At 45.3% G+C, this 20,439-nt stretch overlaps 1 protein-coding gene across 2 annotated transcripts in view; it reads right to left on the bottom strand.

Annotated features, from left to right (window-relative positions):
• LOC138667041 (oocyte zinc finger protein XlCOF8.4-like) overlaps positions 1 to 20,439 on the bottom strand; it is a 102,424-nt gene that overhangs the window by 9,584 nt on the left and 72,401 nt on the right. Inside the window, exons 2-6 of one of the 2 annotated variants that reach the window (XM_069755294.1) lie at positions 13,355 to 13,504; positions 13,049 to 13,225; positions 12,836 to 12,959; positions 12,655 to 12,752; positions 10,696 to 10,786 (exon numbers count right to left, since the gene is read on the bottom strand). In XM_069755294.1, the coding sequence (XP_069611395.1) occupies positions 10,696 to 10,786; positions 12,655 to 12,752; positions 12,836 to 12,959; positions 13,049 to 13,225; positions 13,355 to 13,432 (568 nt within the window). In that variant the 5' untranslated portion in view covers positions 13,433 to 13,504. Of the gene's footprint in view, positions 1 to 10,695; positions 10,787 to 12,654; positions 12,753 to 12,835; positions 12,960 to 13,048; positions 13,226 to 13,282; positions 13,505 to 20,439 lie in introns of both variants that reach the window. The other variant, XM_069755295.1, reaches the window with a different exon arrangement.

The following is a 20,439-nucleotide window of genomic DNA, read 5'->3' as shown; positions in this document are numbered from 1 at the left end:
ATTATGATTTGCAGTGGACAGCAGGATTTCTGGAGGATGAATAGCTAGTAGCCCCACACAGATCACACAGCAGGGAGCAAACACTGATAGGGGGACACAAAACAAGAGAGCAACCAGAGTGCAGCGCCACCTGCAGAGAAATGCATGTAACCAGTTTTACCTATGCCTTTGCAACATCATTGAATTATAGTGTCTTGTGATAACTTTTCCAGCAATGCCATCTGTTGACATGTTCCCTTATGGCAGCCTGTTTATTTCTGCTTCATTGTTACTGTGCAGTCTAACTTTTCTCCTTGAGGCTGCCGTAGGTTCCCAACAGCGTCTGCACTAGCCTTACCCATTCTGTCTTCAGCAGCCATCTTGGCCCCCTTGAAAGATGACACGCTGATTATTCTCTCAGAATTTTCTGCCTTTCTGGTTGTTTACCTCAGCACAGCACAGTCGATGAGTTATTATGTGCCCCTTGTTAGGGCTCACCATACTGTATGATGCAGGTGTTGTGTTCTTCATGTTTTCTTATCGAATAGTCTCTCTTCTGTCATTATAACTATCTCCACTACCTGCTATGTCATGTAATTATGTTGTATGTGTCCTGTACCATGTGTAATGTTATGTACCTCAGATAAACTGTATGCTTTGTAATTTCATTTTTGTTGTAGTTTTACACTGATCCTATCAATAAAGTTGTAAAGGATCTCCTGCATTGATCTCAGCACATCTATAGGAAAGAGTGTAGCTGTCTGTCAACTCAATCTCCCAGAACAGAGTTTGGGTGCCAGAACAGTAAAACGATTACTATAGAACGTGGTTGAAGAACAGACAAAGGCTTCTATCAGAGAGTAGTCAGGCTGCATACAGATGTAAAAATCACAGGAACGTGGGATGCAGTGACGAACAGGAGGCAGAACAAGAGTTAACTGGTTTATTACCAGGATTACTTCACGCAGGGAGAGAAAGAGTTAAGGGGGAAGTAAAATTGGGTTTTGTGTCAGGGTATGAACAAACGGTTACGAAACTGGTAAACTTATCAGTCTGATGGTTTCCGGGCTGTGGAAGCTTGAAATCCCACGGTGGCACCGTAGGTGACGTGTGAAGTCTCTGGCCTGGTCTTGAAGGAAGGTGAGGCACTGTCTCCCGATGGAAACGGTGTATCCTGGTTCTCTTAGGTGAGGTAACTGCTTACAGAGGTAATGTCCACGAAGTGAAGCAGTCTCTGTCACCACTGGAAGATATCTCTGAACAATGCTGGTGCCGAGGAAGTGATTACCCGGTACTCGATAATCCGCCTGGTCAGATTTAGGACACACACTCATGGCAGACAGCGGAACAGTGCGGGTCTGAGCTTCAGTCGTCAGAATGCATGGACACCCGAATTCATTCATGTCCCTCATGGTCAGTGTGCGCAAGGTCTGAGGTACTGCAGTGCGGGCCTGTGTTATCGCGCAGCCCCACGGAGAGTGAGTCAACTTTCTCCTGCTGCACGCTCTATCTTCCCGCAAAGTGTCCCGCTTTCCTGCGCACAATCCCTTTTATCCCTGACACGCCCCTTACAGTTGAGTGCAAAGGTCTGTCCGGGTTGGAAAGCTTCCCCCCCACCAAAAATGGTGACAGCCCCGATAGTTCCGGAACTGGCACGGGAGAAGCATCACTGGCCCGGTCCATCTTCCTACACAGCCACAATGTGAGATAGAGGATCTGAAGATTACCAACACGCTCCCATGTAAGCTCATTAGCTTCAAGGAAGTCTGCAAGCAGTACGACAATTGCCACTGCCAGGTCGAAGCCAGAAACCACCAAAGTGAGAGCTGCCTTCGCTGAAATAGAGTTGAAATTAAGGAATAAAAAAGCACATCTTGAAGATTACCTTGCAAAACTCACAATGGACAAGGAAGCACTCAGCAGCAGAAGTCGAGGCACAAGTTCCAGCTTAATACTCAGACCCAAACTTAGTCATTGCGGTATCGCATGACACACTTCAGGCTATGTGCTACAGCACACCCCATTAGATGACTATCTAAATTCAGTTCCAAGAGCGAGACCAAACCCTGCCAATCATCAATTTAAAATCCTACCAGTCATCGACCCTCATTCACCAATCATCCCGCATTAAGCATAATGGTTATTCTGTCTACCTACTATCACCTGTGACCTGGAGAACTTCCTTCACAAACACCACTGCTGGCCTAGACATCTCTTCCAGTAAAAAGATTGACATCTTGGTTAAGTGGCTAGGAAATGAATTGGCAGAACATGCAAAATGCATCAGAGATATCGATATCAACCACCTGAGCAAAGGCTTGTACATATTATGGGAGAGGCTTGATGAATGCTAAGGCTCCTCAGAGATGATAGAAGAATCCCTCTTTAAAAAGTGGGAAGACTTTCCTAAAATCTTTAACAAAAGCTTTCACAAGAGAATTGAGAGACCTCTTGGTAAAACTCCAAGTCGCCAAGACTGAAGGAGACTTGCTAGGCCTCATGTCCCTAGACACAGCCAGGGGTATCAAATCCATTGTGCAGAAGCTATCTTATAGCTTGCAAGAGAAATGGGTCAACCGGGGGGAGCTCCGATTACAAACAGCAACACAACATGCTTTTCCTTCCATTCTGTTTCTATGTAGACTTTGTGCGCCAGCAGGCTAAGATCAGGAATGAGCCCAGCTTCGACTTTTCCACCAAAGATACTGCCAAACCAAGAACAGGTAAGACTGCTTCAGTCCATAACTCCAGAAGCACACCTATCATTGTGCACAAAACAAATGTTTCTTCTACAGATTCGTTATAAAAGACCTGTAGTACAGCAGAAACCGAAGGTTCACTAATGAAAAATCGCAACAGGGAGTGCCTCCTACATAAAAAGGCCTCACCACCTGCAAAAGTGCATGAGCTTTAGGGAAAAATCTCTTAAAGATCGTAGAATCTTCCACAAAGAGAACAACATATGCTACAGGTGTTGTGCATCTATATCTCACTTTGCTAGAGACTGCAAAGCCAGTATTAATTGTTTGAGTGTAACAGCCAAGAGCACAATACTGTTCTACACCCAGTGCCAGCACCACAAACTCACTCACCCATAGACCAACCTACAGAGCATGGCGACTAGTGGACAGACAGTGCACCTTCAGTAAGTGTCACGCCAGTGTACTAAAGTCTGCGGAGAAGGTCTTAGTAACAAATCCTGCTTGAAAATCTGCCTTGTCACAGTTTACCTTATAGGCCACAGCAGGTACGGACTGGGGCTGAATTTCAGCCCTAGCATTTGAGATCACACAGGCCCATGGTGTCCCGCCCCGAGCACCAGATGGGGATATATTACTAATATTACCCTGAATGGAGGAAAGCAAGATTTACTACAAGACCAATATTTCTAATGATATCAATGTCACAACTCTTAATAGTATGTGTGTCTTCAGTGGCGTAACTTGAAACTCATGGGCCTGGATGCAAAAGCTCCAACTGGGCCCCCAAATATTTTAAATCTTTAATAGCAATAGTCTTTTTCTATGGGCCAAAGGGACTTTTAGGACCCCCTAGGCTCCAGAGCCCGGGTGCGATTGCAGCCCCTGCACCTGTTGTAGTTACGCCCCTGGGTGTCTTGAGAACACTGATTGTGTTAACAACGTAGCAGACAAGGCAGCCCTTGACCAGACAGGCCCTTCTGGAATTTGCCAGAATTGCCAGATGGCCAGTCCAGCCCTGGGCCACAGAGAAAAGATGGTTAAACTCTATTCTATCTTCCACAATCAAAGCAATATATCGCTTGCCAGCTCAGTTAATTCATCCTACTCACTTAAAACTTACAAAGGGGTGAGTGCAAAATCTGGGAGAAGAGCCACAGTTTATCAAATCAAGTCCATAGGGCAGACATCCTTACCTCTTCCTACATTAATTGAGTGCAATTGGGTCCAGAACAATAGAGAATAGATCCCCACACCAGAAGCAGCTCTACATCATCCTCACTTGAGAAGCATAGTGCATCTCATTCCCACACTCAATCATTAAGCCAAGTTGGTACTTTTGCTGGGGAGAGACATCATCAGAGTTCACAAAGTGAGGAAGCAGATATACGGTCCTCACATCTAGCCCTATGCTCATAAACTAGACTTGGGATGGGTCATCTTAGGAGATGTTTGCCTAGGAAACGCTCACAAACTAAATAACGTCAACTAACTCCTCTACATCTTACCTCCCTCCCATGTTCCTCCTTTTGTCTTTCCTTCTCCTTCCCCTTTTTATTATTTTTCTTGAAACCTTTAAATGCCAAATGAAGGACCCTGATGGGTGTGATTCCTTCACAACATAATTTATTGTTATTTTGTTTAATCCTTATAAGTCTTCTTGTATCTCCCGAATCTATAAAGGTCATGTGTGGCCAATATGTTTCACCTATATAACTACACCAAGTTTTGACTGCTTTTATATGAAATATCTTTAAAATTTGATTAATAAAACAGATTGAACATAAATGAGTGCCAGATACATTTTTAGCCCGTGTACCAGTTTTTGCAATCCACATGGTCATTAGTTGTTTTCGCTAACGGAAAAAAAATCTAGAGGTTTTTCAAAGTTCTATCAACTGTTCAGTCAAGAATGAGCAGCACTCAGACGACACACAGATGGCACACAGTGTTATCTGTTTTTTTCACAGACACATTCACTTGAATAGGTGAGTTTAACTGCTTACCGACAGATGACGTACCATGTAAATTATATGCTGGCCCTGTGACTTTGATGCAGGCTCACAAGCTGAACATGCATATTTGCAAGCAGATGATTGCTGTGATAATCAGCCATCATCTGCCCACAACAGGTGCAGGCAGCCGTGGCTGTTAACCTGGTAAACCCTGTCAATTTCTGAAAGCGGCATTTACACCATTCCGGCAGGAGGTCGTATCATTCTATGCACCCATTGGCGACCCCGTGTTGTAATGTAATGTGATGCACAAAAAAAACAATAAGAGGTGATCAAAACATTGTATCTACCCCAAAATTATATCATTAAAAACATAGGCTCAAGGCACAAAAAACAAGCCCTCACATTGCTCCACATCCTGAAAATTAAAAATGTTACGGCCCTTGTAAAACAGTGTCAGAAGCCTGCATTAAAGGCAAGGACACGGACTATGATGTACTTGTACGTCAACTGTCATGATTAGGTTAAATGAAACAATAACTATGCATGTTTGGTATCTCTGTAACTGTACTGACCTGGAGAAGCATATTGGAAGGTAATTTTTACAGTAAAATGGATGCTGTAAATAAACCCAAAACACAATTGTGGAATTGCTTATTTTTTCTTAATCACTACACTTGGAAATTTTTCCCTGCTTTCCACTACATCATATGATAAAATGGGTTATGTCATTCATAAGTACAACTTGTCCCGCAAAATATAAGCCCTCAGACACATATTGACGGAAAAATGAAAAAAATTTATGGTTCTTGGAATATGGGGAGGAAAATACAAATAAAAATAACCAAAAAAAGCTCCATCCTTAAGAGGTTAATCTGAAAATCAGATAAAAAAATGGACGTTTCACTTTTTTTCTCAGGCAGTTATAGGCTGTGTTCATATTTGTGTTTTGCGGTGTTTCCTGATTTCTGTTATTTTTTTGAGCAGAAAAAAAGAATTAATGTCTCAAATTCATCTGTTGCTCAACTGATTAAAGGGAACCTGTTACCAGGTTTGGCAGATACGAATTCAGCCACCTCCTTTCAGGGCTTATATACAGTATTCTATAATGCTGTATATAAGCCCCCAACCAGACCTGGAAGAGAAGAAAAATAACTTTTATTATACTCACCTGAAGGGCGGTTTGGTCCGAGGGCTGTCACTCTTCTTGGTCTGGCACCTCCCATCTTCTTGGAATGCCGCCCTCCTTCTTGGTTCATGTGGATGATGCGTCCCTGCATCATCCACACAGGCTCCTCGGCATCGCGCTCCTGCGTAAGCATACTTATCTGCCCCGTTAAGGGCAGAGCAAAATCCTGCAGTGCGCAGGCGCTGAGCCTCTCTCACCTTTCCCGGGGCCTGCGCACTGCAGATAAGTACGCCTGCGCAGGAGCACAATGCCGATTAGCCTATGTGGATGATGCAGGCACGTGTCATCCACATGAAGCAAGCAGGAGGACGGCATCGCAAGAAGATGGGGGCGCCAGACTAAGAAGAGCGACATTCCTCGGACCGCTCCGCAGGGGAGTATAATAAAAGTTATTTTTCTTCTCTTCCAGAACTGGTTGAGGACTAATATACAGCATTATAGAATGCTGTATATCAGGCCCGAAAGGCGGTGGCTCTAACTCGTATCGGCCTAACATGGTGATCCCTTTAAATAAAGCAAAGTGGCACAATTGATTATTATGTGGTTCGCCTGAATTCCAAAATATATCCATATTTAGAACCGAAAACAAAGTTCTGAATGATGCTTTTTTTACCATTATAACAATTGACATGGATAAAAAGAATTCAACCACTATGGTCACACCATTTACCACTCACCATAAATCATGTACTCACTATATTTTACAGGTTGTTACTATTGCACAAACTATGTCCATGGTGATTGTAATTATTTTGCATCTCTACTTCATTGTATAATGTACTTGTGGCACCCCAGGGGTCCGGGTGCCACAGTGGTATTGCCTGCCTCTCGGGGAGGGTGATGCCATTCCTGGAAGCGAGAAGGGATCTCCTTAACAGGTAACACAAGCATACAACACTTTCCTGACTCCAGGCCAGAAGGGGGAGCTCTAAACCCGGTTTCAAGGTAGCTTCCCTAAAAGATCTGGTCTGGAGGAGGAGTTAGAGTCAGTCATGCAGGTAGTGTTCTACAAAGGAAACCACTTTCCACCAAAGGAAACCACTTTCCAGCTTTCCACTTGAGGAAAGCTAATGCATCAAGAACCTTGCAAACAGCGCAGAAAGGAAGGCTTCTAACCCCACCTGGCTAGGGGGATTCTGAACCGCTTCAAGGCTGCCTGGATTCCAAAGATCACCTGTAAGATGTACCCCGGACTGCACTGGCAATAAAAGGTAAGGAGACTGCAAACCCTATGCCCTCCAATTATTGCATTATTGCACTACAACCCCTCATAGACTGTTCTGGTAGCCTTGGGGCCTCTGCGCCACCTGTTGGGAGCAAGACTATCTAAGCTGCATCACCATCGGCCCCAGCAGATCCCTTTATGCAGCGTTGGCCATCCCTAGTTGAGTACCACAGGTCGCATCACGAAAATTACTCTATAGACTTTATTTCCCACTACACTTTAATTTCCCTTTAATTGGACGCCCAGGGCCACGGACCGAGTCACCGCTACTGTGACACATCCCCTTTAAGAACCGGCCCGGAACCCAGTTACCCATGGTCCTAGCGTGCGCTCCATTTTTGGCATCACGAACAGGATGGACCACCCTGAAAAATCGGGTCCTGTGCGCCATGGACTTTGTTAAATTGTTTGACTGCCGCCAGTGTTGCACCACGTGGCGAGTGAGGAATGGAGAACATGTGCTGTCGTGGGTGGAGCTCGAGGAAGGGCGCAAAATCTGGACCCACCCACTGTAAAGACCTGTATGTGAAAAGGACTTGTCTGTCAGGAGGACGGATTTGCCCCCTGAAATAGCTAGCGGGAAAGCAGAGGAAATACCGCCTACAGAAAAAAGAAGAAGAGAAGTGCGTGGGAGCAGGATGGCTGCACGCTACCCGATTGATGCAATGGCGGGCGGCAGTGAAGAGCCGCAGAAACAGATGAAAGGAGAAGCGAACGTCCCTGTCCCGCAGCATAAAACCCTGGACCAGCTGAAGGCAATGGATGCGGAGCTCCTCAGCGCTGAGATGGAGGAGCTGGCACAACAACTCCAGTGGTCGCCGCTGGCAGCGGTGACCGCGTGGATGGAGGCATTGCTGAGAAGACTGACCAGGCGACAGATGGCCTCGCCACCAACAACATCTCCAACTGCAGTGGAGGAGGAGACCAGAGGAGACTTTTTTTCCTTTATGGGAGGTTCTTTTGCTTGAAAACGTTCAAGCAAAAGAACCTCCCATAAGGGGAAAAAAGTTGGTGTTTACCTGTTACAGTTGAAATGCATTTCAAAAATGTTTGTATGTCTTCACCTGTTTATTGTTCACCAACAAAAAGAAGGAGGGACAACACACAGATGCTCCCAAAAGAGGAAAACATTATTAAAGTTTTTGTCAATAAGTGTAAAATGTCCTCAATATAAATGAGTGCTACTGTGAACCAAATGGACACTCGGCAATTAGCAACCAAAACACCACGAAGGAAAAATCGATTAACAGTCCAGAATTAAAATTTACTTTATTAATATCTCAGATAGAAATGACAGAAAAAAAATCGATCAAAAGTTACATGAAATTATGCTCAATGAATTGACATAATGCATTATGTCAGTTCATTGAGCATAATTTCATGTAACTTTTGATCGATTTTTTCTGTCATTTTTATCTGAGATATTAATAAAGTAAATTTTAATTCTGGACTGTTAATCGTTTTTTCCTTCGGGATGTTTTATCTGTTTATTGTTTATGTTTTCCCAGTCCGGGAGTACTGGATTTAACGGGATGGGGGAAATGTGGCACCCCAGGGGTCCAGGTGCCACAGTAGTATTGCCTGCCTCTCGGGGATGGTGATGCCATGTTTAGAAGTGAGAAGGGATCCCCTTAACAGGTAACACAAGAACAAAACACTTTCCTCACTCCAGGCCAGAAGGGGGAGCTCTAAACCCTGTTTCAGGGTAGCTTCCCTATAAGTTCTGGTCTGGAGGAGGAGTTAGAGTCAGTCTGTCTGAGACAGTGAAGGGAGAGAAGGCACAGCAAGAGAGAGATACTGGGAGTGGAGCTGCGATTGAGCTCACCCCCAGGATTGAGCACGGAAACCGGACACCGGAGTCCGAGGGTGTGTGGGAACTGTATGCCCCACAGCAGAAACCAGAGGACAGGAGATTGCAGCTCTCCTGGCCACAACTGACACCCGAAGGCACAGCAGCAGATTAGAGCCCGGAGTCACCACAACAGAGGGACACCTGTAAAAAGGCTCGAGCTGCCTGCCATGTGGGTAGTGTTCTACAAAGGGACAGATTGAGTGAGGGACTTGAGGAAAGCTAATGCATCAAGAACCTTGCAAACAGCGCAGAATGAAAGGCTTCTAACCATATCTGGCTAGGGGGATTCCAAACCGCTCCTAGGCTGCCCAGATTCTAAAGATCACCTGTAACCTGTGCCCCGGACTGCACTGGCAATTAAAAGGTAAAGAGACTGCAAACCCTGTGTCCTCCAATTATTGCATTTTTGCACTAAAACCCCTCATAGACTGTCCTAGTAGCCCTGGGGCCTCTGCTCCACCTGTGGGGAGCAAGACCATCTAAGCTGCATCACCATCGGCACCAGCGGATCCCTTTAAGCAGTGTCGGCCATCTCTGGCCGAGTATCACAGGTGGCATCACGAACATTACTCTATAGACTTTATTTACCACTACACTTTAATTTCCCTTCAATTGTACTCTCAGGGCCACGGACCGGGCCACCGCTACCGTGACACATCCCCTTTAAGGACCGACCTGGTACCGAGTTTCCCACAGTCCTAGAGGGCGCTCCATACTGCCATAATGATATATTGGGCAGCACAGTGGCTCAGTGGTTAGTACTGTTGCTTTGCAGCGCTGGGGTCCTGGTTTCAAATCCCACCATGGACAACATCTTCAAGGAGTTTGTATGTACCCTCCATGTTTGTGTGGGTTTCCTCCGGGTACTCCGGTTTTCTCCCACACTACAAAGACATACTGATAGGGAATTTCAATTATGAGCCCCATTGAGAGAGTGATGATAATGTGTGTAAAGTACTACGGAATCTGATAGCGCTATATAAGCAATGATTAATAATAATTATTATTATAGACCAATATATTCTGCTTGTAAAAAATGCCATTGAGGTTTTTAGGCTGAGAATAATCTATAGTATATAACAGTGCAGCCTTTGAATTTGCTTTTTTTTAAAAAAACAGACACGGTGCCTCCTACATGCTGTAAACTTAAAATAGGTGGAGACATAGGCAGATTAGTGGAGGAAGAGCTCACCGTCTGGAGTTGTGCATCTACTGACATTACAGTAGAATTATGGTCTGTCAGCTGCTGCTCCTCAAGGAAACAACACTGTAGGATACATAACAATATGGAAAAAATGAAAGACATTGGCGCTGCTGATAATGACCATCCAAATAGTAGAAGATGAAATAGGTTCCTTTATTGGTATCACATTGAGGCTACTTGTATTGATACTGAACTGGTATTTGGCCTGATGAAGATGCCAATTCGGTATTGTGATGTGTAGACTGTATGTATTATGCTTTCATAATTGCATCTTTTATTCTTTGGACGATCATTATCTGCAGCACCCCTGTCTGCCATTTTCTTCTATATTGTTCTGAGGTTCCCAACACTAACAATCTTCAAAAGTATATGTAGAGGCATCCAGTGAGCACAGTGTCCTGTGATGGCCAGGACTCAGAATACAGAAGGATCTCCTCTACAGCAGCTCAGAAGTGATTATGGCAAAAATAGTGTCAAAAGGTGATTTTTGTTTTTAAACACCAAATCTTTATGTGTAAGAGCCACAAGTAAAGTTCGGAATAAAAACCATAAAAACATTCAACACAAATTCTAAAAGCCATTGACTACTCACCTGGATAGTAATCTGTAGAAATCTCCTTTTTACACCACTCATCGCCCCCCACATATGTCTCTGTAGTGCTAATATGGAGCAGATCTTCACTCTGAAACAAAAAAATTTAAAAGTCACAGACAGATGGAGAAGACGTGTGGAATGATTTAGAAGACCAAAAAAGATCATTTAACATGATAATTGTGAGAAGATCCAGACATCATCTAGTGTCTATGATCAGCTTTATATCCAATTCAAAAGATCAGCAGACCAGTAATGCTGCAAGTATATACCACTGGGGTATGCAATGCTGGTTAAAAGAGACTAGCAGACTTGGAGGGGCTCAACTGTACAGCAATACAATCTTCAAAAATTACGAAAGTAGAATAAAAATGAGTGGCACTCACTAATGATGCATTATTTTATATTTTTTTTATATAAGTTCACACGTTCAAATGTCAAAATACCACAAAAATATATTTGCAAATGTCGGGGCCACTGGTGTACCCATTGCGGTACCAGCTGCCTGTGTATACCAGTGGTCCGCAAATTGAAAGGAATTATGTTCTGAAAGAATATATAAATATTTACACATAAATCCCAACAGTTAACCTTCAGTGTTATTATTCTTCAGTAATCCTGTAGGATGTGTTTATACAGGTCCCGATATCGATCGTTGCCAGCTGGAATCCTTCTTGCCAACCAAGCTGGTCCAGTATTTGTAAACAAATTCATGTGTCCTTTATTTACAAGGGAGTTTTCTTAACCAATTGGCATAACATCCAGTCCAAACATCTGTAAAGAAGTAACTGAACCCCGTCCAACTATTACAGGATGTACAGGTGGATTGCCTATATATTTCTGGATTTTGGCAATAAAATACCAGTATGGTTTTAGCATATTCTGCCACTAGTTTGTAGAACTGCCAGCCCTCCAGAGGTTACGCCTATGGGAAGGAGTATCAGGACTTCAAGAACCAGCTTACAATGAGGAGTGGCCACAGCAGTAAAACAAAGTGGAAGGAAAAGCATCGCCCAGTAAGGTGTAACTTCTAGGATGGCTAGACATTGGTTCCTGGAGAAACGAAAGTCATCGATAACGTGTGGCCTGCAAGGGCTAGCCCTAGTCCACACTTAGCCAGGACCCCCACTTTCATGTAGCCTGCCGAGGTGTCAGATGCAAGCCCACGGCTACCACCCCACTCCACGTTACAAGACCCTTATAATGGAAGCAATTCATAACTACATGACCCTTGTGACATGGATCATTGTACTTATACAGATGACTCAACAGTTGACATGAAGGGATGAATTTGGTCAGACACAATACTCAGGTAAGCCGCAGTATCTAAACATCCATCCACAGGTATCAGAGGACCCAGGATGTGCTCACACAATATTTTCCATACCTTTAATCCACCTCCACCAGCTAGAAATGTTGACACCTGACAAGAAGGGAACATGGATTCATGCTTCTGCATAAATAAAATTTTCTTACTGTTTTGATAGAAAGCAATGGCACTGGAACTGGTCATCTGCTGCTATAGCCCAATTGTGTTAAGGAATGATCAGTACACACATTGGTATTCATCTGCAATTTGTATGACTGTGCACCTGTTTTCAGAACAATTCTTGATGTCTTTGTTGATGAGTTGCTTATTTCTATAAGATCTAATAACACTGGAACTCTTTTATTATCTCACTATTCTCAGTATACTTTTGACATCCTTGCACATAAATACCTCATAATCTACCAGTGATCACCTTGTGCAAAGTCGTGTCGTGTCTAATAAGTCACAGATGGAAAAGTGCTGCTGCCTAATTTCCACGCTTTGAACCTCCAGTTGGGAAAGAGCAGATGTCCCTAATAAATTGGCCGTTCATTGCATAATACTGATGGATAAAACAAGACTAAACAATAGGCCTTCACAGCTTTCTATAAATCATGGGGAAGACTTCATGACACCTTCTCTCCGTCTACCTTATAATTCTGAGGAAGATTGGAATTTTCTTGTTTACAGTCCTGTGGAAGAAGATGACGGGGACATCTCTCTGGTTTTGTCCTCTCACTGGATAGAACTGGAGGAAACACATACAGGGACTGAATTCATTCTTTACATACAGATAATTATAGGTCGTGTGTATCTAGCCCTGTCTATTACCTGGTGATGTGATGGGCTCGGGAACCTCCATCATGACGTCCTTGTAGAGATCTTTGTGCCCTTCTAAATACTCCCACTCCTCCATTGAGAAATAGACAGCGACATCCTGACACCTTATAGGAACCTAATACATACAATGACACAGTCATCTCTTATACAATATCTCTTCATAGTGTTACTGTAATAATGTCCCAGCATTCCAAGCAGTGTCACCTCTCCAGTCAGCAGCTCAATCATCTTGTAGATGAGTTCTAGGATCTTCTGGTCATTGATGTCCTCATGCATCAGGAAGTGAGGTGGAGGCCCCATGATTGAGTTTGGGGGTCTTCCACCTCCCTCAGACACAGGGGTTTGACTGCGCTCTCTGGAGGGCTTTACTAATATGTAATCCTGATTAAGGAAAGACACATAAATAAATCTCACTACAGATATTTCCAGAGTCCTTACCTCTGCAGTTCTGTCCATCTGTTATTCCCATAGATAAGAATGATGTAATGTGACGTCATCAGAATCTCTCACCTGACCAATAAGCTGGAAAAGGATCTCTAGGGTGAGGTGTAATATTCTCTCCGCCATCTTGTCCCTGTTCCTATCCATCCTTGTAAGGTCACTCAGAAGAATTCTCTTATATAGAAGATCTCCACTGAGAGGGTCTGATATTGTAAGGACCTGAATTGGGAGAAGATGACAATGTAAAATTATAAAGAACCCATGCAAGAAATCTCTGGAGATTTTACCGACTTCACATGATCACTACATACACTCATGGGCCTGTCCTGCCTTCGGTATAACACAAAATCAAATTATAATCACTGTCATGGTCAGTCCCTCACATAGCCTCTTATGTCACATGGTAACTACAGTAAATGCTGACACTCAAATAGTTCAATAATGTCTTCTTTACCCAGGCTGATCCCGACCATCAAAGGGGTATTCTCAAGTTTGAAAATTATCACCTATCTGTGTTATATGGGAGAACATCCTGATTATTGGGAGTCCAAACAGTATCACCCTTGATTTAGGATCATGTAGGGAGTAAACAAGTGACGTTTATGTGGCTAGAGACCTGTGTGAGAACACTTGTCATGGTTGATGGGACGGCCAGTGGTTGGTGAGACCCGCTAGTCTGCATTTTTGCTTAGTGAGATTCACAGATTAATGCATGTTGATGATTTATGCATGTAGTAGTTAAATTATTGCAATTTTTGCATCTACTGAGTTGTTTTTTGCAAAGTTGGCAGATAATGTAAGTTGGGTAATCTTTGGCGGTCTCAAAAAGGCCCAGGCTAGGTAACCCTTTCCTACGCTGCGAACTTCAGACTCGCAACTGCTGCTGGCCACAGCCAGAGTTGTGGCTTAGGATGCAGTGCTTCTCGTGGTTGCATGACTCCGTATCTATTGTGCAAGCTGCAAAGCAACCTCTTCGTCTTCCTCCTCCTCTGCTGAGCTACTCAGCTGCATGCCTCTGGGCTCACACCAAGTGGGATCTACAACCTCATCGTCATCTTCTCTTTTCTCCCACTCCTTGACCTGAGAGTCACCCTCCTACTTGTCCTGCCCTGACAGCACAGTACAGTCCACATGAGCCTCAGGTATCTAAGTCTCATCAGGATCTCCTCCACCCCTGGGGTTAACGTATGGTGATGAGGATCTGGATTCTGCTGTGACCTTACTTCGTCCAGCCCTGGATCCAACAGGAAAAATTTTAGGCATTGGTGCAGAATCTTTCCTCCTCTTGATTATGTTAATCTTTGGAGCATACCTCTGATGCCCATGGAATAGAACATCTCTGCAGAATGGCCCATCTGTGGTTCCCCACAGTCAGTGGGCCAGTTGGAGAGTTTGGACGTAGGAGGAAACAATGGTAATTAGCGAGCCACCTCTGAGGATTGTACTGTGTGTGATGTTAAGGTTGGGGGAAGAGGAGGAGAGGCCACTTGATTCAGCACTTGCCATACTCTGGAGCACATGCTCTTTCTGGCCCTCATCTACAAGGCGTACCGTTGTGCTCCCAGATCTCCTCCATGACAAAGGTAACTTACTGAAATGCGCATTGGGGCGGATGCGCGCCTTCTGGATACCTAACCTACACCCTGCTGCTGGTAAGGATAATGGTCCCAATACTTTTTCTTGATGGTACTCCTACAGACATGGCTGAATGGAGGTCTGAACACACTATGGGAGCAGTGGTAGTTGTGGTTTAGGTTTCGGCAGTAACCCATTTCACCTTGTCACTTATTTTTATATATTTTCTATTTACTCCACTGGCTGGGCTGTTTATATGGGAATATGGCTTATAAGATATAAGATCTATTATTATTATTATTACTGCTGGAATATCCTGGTGTTGCGCGTTTATATGACACATATGTGGCAGTAGTGTCTTGCTGTTGTTTTCATTCCCTTGCACTTTTGTTCATGTTAACATTAGTGTTGAGCATTCCGATACTGCAAATATCGGGTATCAGCCGATATTCGCGGTATCGGAATTCTGATACTGAGTTCCGATACTTTTGCAATATCGGATACTGGAATCGGAAGTTCCCATAATGCAAAGAGCCAGTTTTATTTAATTCAGCCAATGAAGAATCCTAAGAAGTGTGGGCACACCCTGTTCTGCATGTTAGGCATGTAACTACTGGCATGGCTGTGATTGGCTGCTGAAATGATGTCATGATGCACTATAAAAGCCGCTGCCGCCATTTTGGGTTCACTCTGCTGTGAATTCAGTTAGTGACAGGACGCTGTTGTTCTGACTGAGGGATAGTTTGAGATAGCGATTTACTTCACTGTGCTTTACCCAGGCTAATTTAGCAACTGCTGTGTGAGAACCTTGTTTTTGCCTTGCAGCGCTGTTCACGGCTGTCTGCAAGGTCTCTGTGTTAGTGCAGCTCACTCTGTAGTCTGTTCTGCAGCCACAGCTGGTTGTAGTCAGCTCAGCGTGCGTCACTGCCTCATACTGTTCCATTGTCCTTTTTTCAATTAGTGATGCATGCTGCACATTTTTCCTGATTTATCCTATTAGTGGCTTTCCATCAATATCCTGCTAGATTGTGGAAAAACACAATATAGGAATAGATAGAGGAGCTTTCTTTTGGCCTTGCAGCGCTGTTCACGGCTGTGTGCAAGGTCTCTGTGTGAGTTCAGCTCACGCTGTAGTCTGTTTTGCAGCCACAGCTGGTTGTAGTCAGCTCAGCGTGCGTCACTGCCTCATACTGTTCCATTGTCCTTTTTTCAATTAGTGCTGCCTGCTGCACATTTTTCCTGATTTATCCTATTAGTGGGTATCCATCTGTATCCTGCTAGATTGTGGAAAAACACTATATAGGCGTACATAGAGGAGCCTTTCTGCAGCCTTGTGCCCTGCAGCCCCAGCCAGATTAGTATTAAGGTACCATCACACTCAGCGACGCTGCAGCAATATAAACAACGAGCCGATCGCTGGAGCGTCGCTGTTTAGGTCGCTGTAGAGACATCAAACACAGCAACTCCAGAACGATGCAGGAGCGATCCAGTGACGTAACGGCGACTCACTTATTGTTCTCGCTGGTTGTTAGCTCCATGTAAAACATTGCTGGCATCGTTGCTTTTGCTGTCAAACATGATGATACACACCGACCTGACAACGAAATAAAGTTCTGGACTTCTAGCTCCGACCAGCAATGGCACAGCGGGATCCAGATCGCTGCTGCGTGTCAAACACAACGAGATCGCTATCCAGGACGCTGCAACGTCACGGATCGTTGTCGTTCTCGTTGTAAAGTTGCTGAGTGTGAAGGTACCTTTAGGCTATGTTTTGGAGCCTCTATTGCATTGTAGGTTACCTTCCTGCGTTGTAATCGCTACAAAAAGTTTGTGATACTATCGGTTTTACATCTTTGGGCATATCCAGTGTCTTTTTGTGAAAAAAAACAAAAAGTTACCGTAATAAAGTTCACCAAACACTCCACTTTACAGTTGTGTAGGCGACACTAGCTCATATTAAAGTCTAGTCCACACTTTATAAAATTAGTGTTTCTTATACCTGTTAGCAGCTGTTCAGGAATAAGCACACTAAGCCATTAGAACTTTTCTGCCTATCTTTATCAGTCTACCAAGATGAAGAAGGCAGGGCGCAAGGCATGTGGTCATGGGCGTGGAGTTTCTATAGGGAGAGGACGTGGGGATTCTGTGCCTGCTGCGGGCAGCGGGGACTCATCATCCCCCAGTTTTAGCAGGGAACAGTCCTTCATGCGCAGCTTTGTAGGAGCTCGCCGTACCCCACTGCTGCGGGACGAACAAATTGAAGACGTTGTCGGATGGATGGCAGCTAACGCATCGACTTCAATTAGTGCCACATCCTCTCAGGCACAGAGCACTGAAGAGCACCCATCTGTCTCTTCACCACTTGCCAAATTTCCCAGGCAGTCAGAAGCCCAGGACAGGAGCCATCTCTACTTTTGTTCTCTAAATCTCTTGGCTTGGAAAGAGGGGGCCAGCCAAGCAGCATTCGAGAAACTGAAGAAGAGGCAGTATGCAGTGATGCACAACTGCTTTGTCTCTCTGAATCTGAAGAGGTGGGTGGGCCAGTGCCTACGGTCAGCACACCTCAGTACGCATCTGATGATGAGACTCAGGTGCCACTTTCTGGTGCATACAGTGCTGCCGAGACTACCCAGGAGAAGCAGTTGTTGGAAGAGGGTAGTGTAGATGAAGAAGTCCTTGACCCATCATGGTGTGAGGTACAGCAAGGTGGTGGGAGCAGCTCTGAGGAAGAGATTCCCCGAACGGCCCAAAAAGGACGGAGAGGGAGGGGGAAGACTGCGTTGCATGTAGCCTCTACTTCGGCACCCATTAGGAGCATGCCTCTTCCAAAACCCAAAACGGGCGCTCCCAAGACTTGCAGTGCCGGGTTCTTTTTTGACACAGTTGCAGATGACATTTGCTTTGTCAAATGCAAGCTGTGTAATCAGAAAGTCAAAAGAGGGAAAAGTGTCAGCAAACTCAATATCACAAATATGTGGAAACATGTGCGGACCAAGCACGTGGTGGAGTTACAAAAACACACTGAAGACCTAGGCCAACCTACAGCGGCACCTACCACCTCTTCAGCTCGTGTTGTAGCCTCTTCCTCCAGCTCACACACAGCTGGTTCGGCTTCCTTACAGGATCGCCATGGAAGAACATCTGGCACTGTTGTACAGAAACCCAGTGTAATTCCACCCTGTCATCCTCACACTCCCAGCCCAGTCTACAGCCATCAGAAGCACAGGCATGGGAGAAAATGCGGCCATTCTCAGCAAACCACCCCCGAGCACAGGATCTGAATGCTGGCATTGCAAAACTACTGTCCCTTGAAATGCTCTCATTCAGGCTGGTGGAGACTGACACCTTCCGTAACTTCATGGTATTGGCAGTCCCACAATACAATGTGCCCAGCCGCTTTTATTTCAGCAGGCAAGCCGTCCCTGCCCTGCAAAAGCATGTGGAGGGAAACATTAAACATGCGCTACTAAACGCCTTCAGTAGCAAGGTCCACCTCACCACCGATGCGTGGACCAGTCACCATGGACAGGGACGATACCTTTCCCTCACTGCCCATTGGGTAAATGTTGTGGAGCTGGATACAGATCTTGAGAGTGGTGCTGTACGTGTTCTGCCAACTCCAAGGATTGCAGGAATCCAGACTGTACACATTGACTCCTCCTTATACTCCAGTTCCTCTGAATCAGCGCTGCAGGAGCTGTCACAGTCTACCTCCACATGGACCCGTGAATGCTTACCTATTACGGCCGATATGAGCACAGCCGTGGCCAAACATTAACAGGCCATATTGAAATTAACTTCTTTGGGGGAATCGAAGCCACACAGTGCAGGAGCTCTGGAATGCCATCAAGCAGGAGAGTGACGTGTGGTTTGTGCCAGCGAATCTCCAGCCAGGCATGGTAGTGTGTGACAATGGTCAAAATCTGGTGGCAGCTCTGGGCCTAGGCAACCTCACTTACATCCCATGTCTGGCACATGTGCTCAACTTGGTCGTGCAGAGTTTTTTGAGGGACTATCCGGATCTTGATGCACTGTTGCACAAGGTCCGCCTAGAGTGTACTCACTTGCGGCGTTCCAGCATGGCAAGATCGCGCATTGCAGCTCTGCAGCGCCGATTCAGCCTTCCGGAACATCGCATCATATGGGACCTACCCACCAGGTGGAATTCAACGTTACATATGTTGGAGTGGTTGTGTGAGCAGCAGGCAGCAGTAATGGAGTACCAGCTGCATCAGGCACAAAAAAGTCGCACTGCGCACCGTTCAGACTTCACAACCACTGAGTGGGCCACTATGAAGGACATCTGCGAGGTTTTGCGTGCGTTCAATGACTCCACGCGGATGGCGAGTGCAGATGATGCACTAGTCAGCATGACTATCCCCCTTATCTGCCTGCTTGAAAAAAACACTGCAAGTGCTAAGGGAGGAGGTTATGAAAGAGGTGGAGGATGAGGAGTCACAAATGCCATCTGCTTCTGGACAGTCTGCGCAACATGGTTCCTCACAAAGGCCTAGGCAGGGGACACTTTGTGAGGAGGATGAGGAGGAGTCAATGGAGGAGGAAGACATCTGTCCAGAGGAGGGAGTTATACAAATCTCCAGTAGTCAGTATGTAGAGCGAGGGTGGGGTGATGCAGAGCAAGCAGAGATCACGTCTCAAGCAGGGGACAGCGTTTCTTGGCAAGTTGGCAGTCTGCAGCACATGGTTGATTTCATGCTGCAGTGCCTGAGAAACGACCGCCGCATCGTCAACATTCTCAACACGGCTGATTATTGGGTGTACACCCTCCTAGATCCTCGCTACCGGGACAACTTACAAAGCCTCATAACACCGTTGAACCGGGAGTGTAAAATGCGGGACTACCAAGACACAATGGTGCATTCCATCATGTTCTCCATTCCAACCGAGAGCAGTGCTGCTAGTGCTTTACAAAGCAGCTCAGTGCGTCAAGGCAGTGGAGGAAGCTCTGCACAAAGAGGGAGCAGAAGTAGTGCCTCAGCACAAGGCAAGACCAGTTTGGCCCAAATGTGGCAAAGTTTTGTGTGCCCGTCACAAATGTCTACACCATCACAGACGTCTCCAGTCAGCAGGAGGCCACGTTTCCGTCAGATGGTAACAGACTACATGTCTTGCCCTCTCAGTGTTGTCACACACGGCTCTTCCCCCTTCAAGTTTTGGGTCTCTAAGCTGGATACATGGCCAGAGCTTAGCCAGTATGCATTGGAGGTGCTGGTTTGCACTGCTGCTAGTGTATTATCGGAACGCGTCTTTAGTGCCGCAGGTGGTGTACTAACAGACCGTCGCATGCGACTATCCTCCGATAACATTGACCGGCTTACTTTTCTGAAAATGAACAAGGCCTGGATATCACAGGAATTTGCCACTTCTCTTCCAGATTAAATAATTGGTTGGCAACAGTATCCAGGTCTCCTGTTGTGTTCATGTTTCTACCACCTGAACTGTAATCCCTGGGCTCCAACACCGCCAGTTGCTGCTCAGAAGTGCCGTCTGCACAGTCAACACTTGCTGCCGTGTTATTAGGGTTCAGTAACGTCAGCTGATCCCCAGCTTTGTATCCG

The sequence above is a fragment of the Ranitomeya imitator genome, chromosome 2 (assembly GCF_032444005.1).
Source record: "Ranitomeya imitator isolate aRanImi1 chromosome 2, aRanImi1.pri, whole genome shotgun sequence".
Taxonomy (NCBI): Eukaryota; Metazoa; Chordata; class Amphibia; order Anura; family Dendrobatidae; genus Ranitomeya; species Ranitomeya imitator.
The sequence above is the reverse complement of the archived record's forward strand: the minus strand, read 5'-3'. Positions and strand labels throughout refer to the sequence as shown.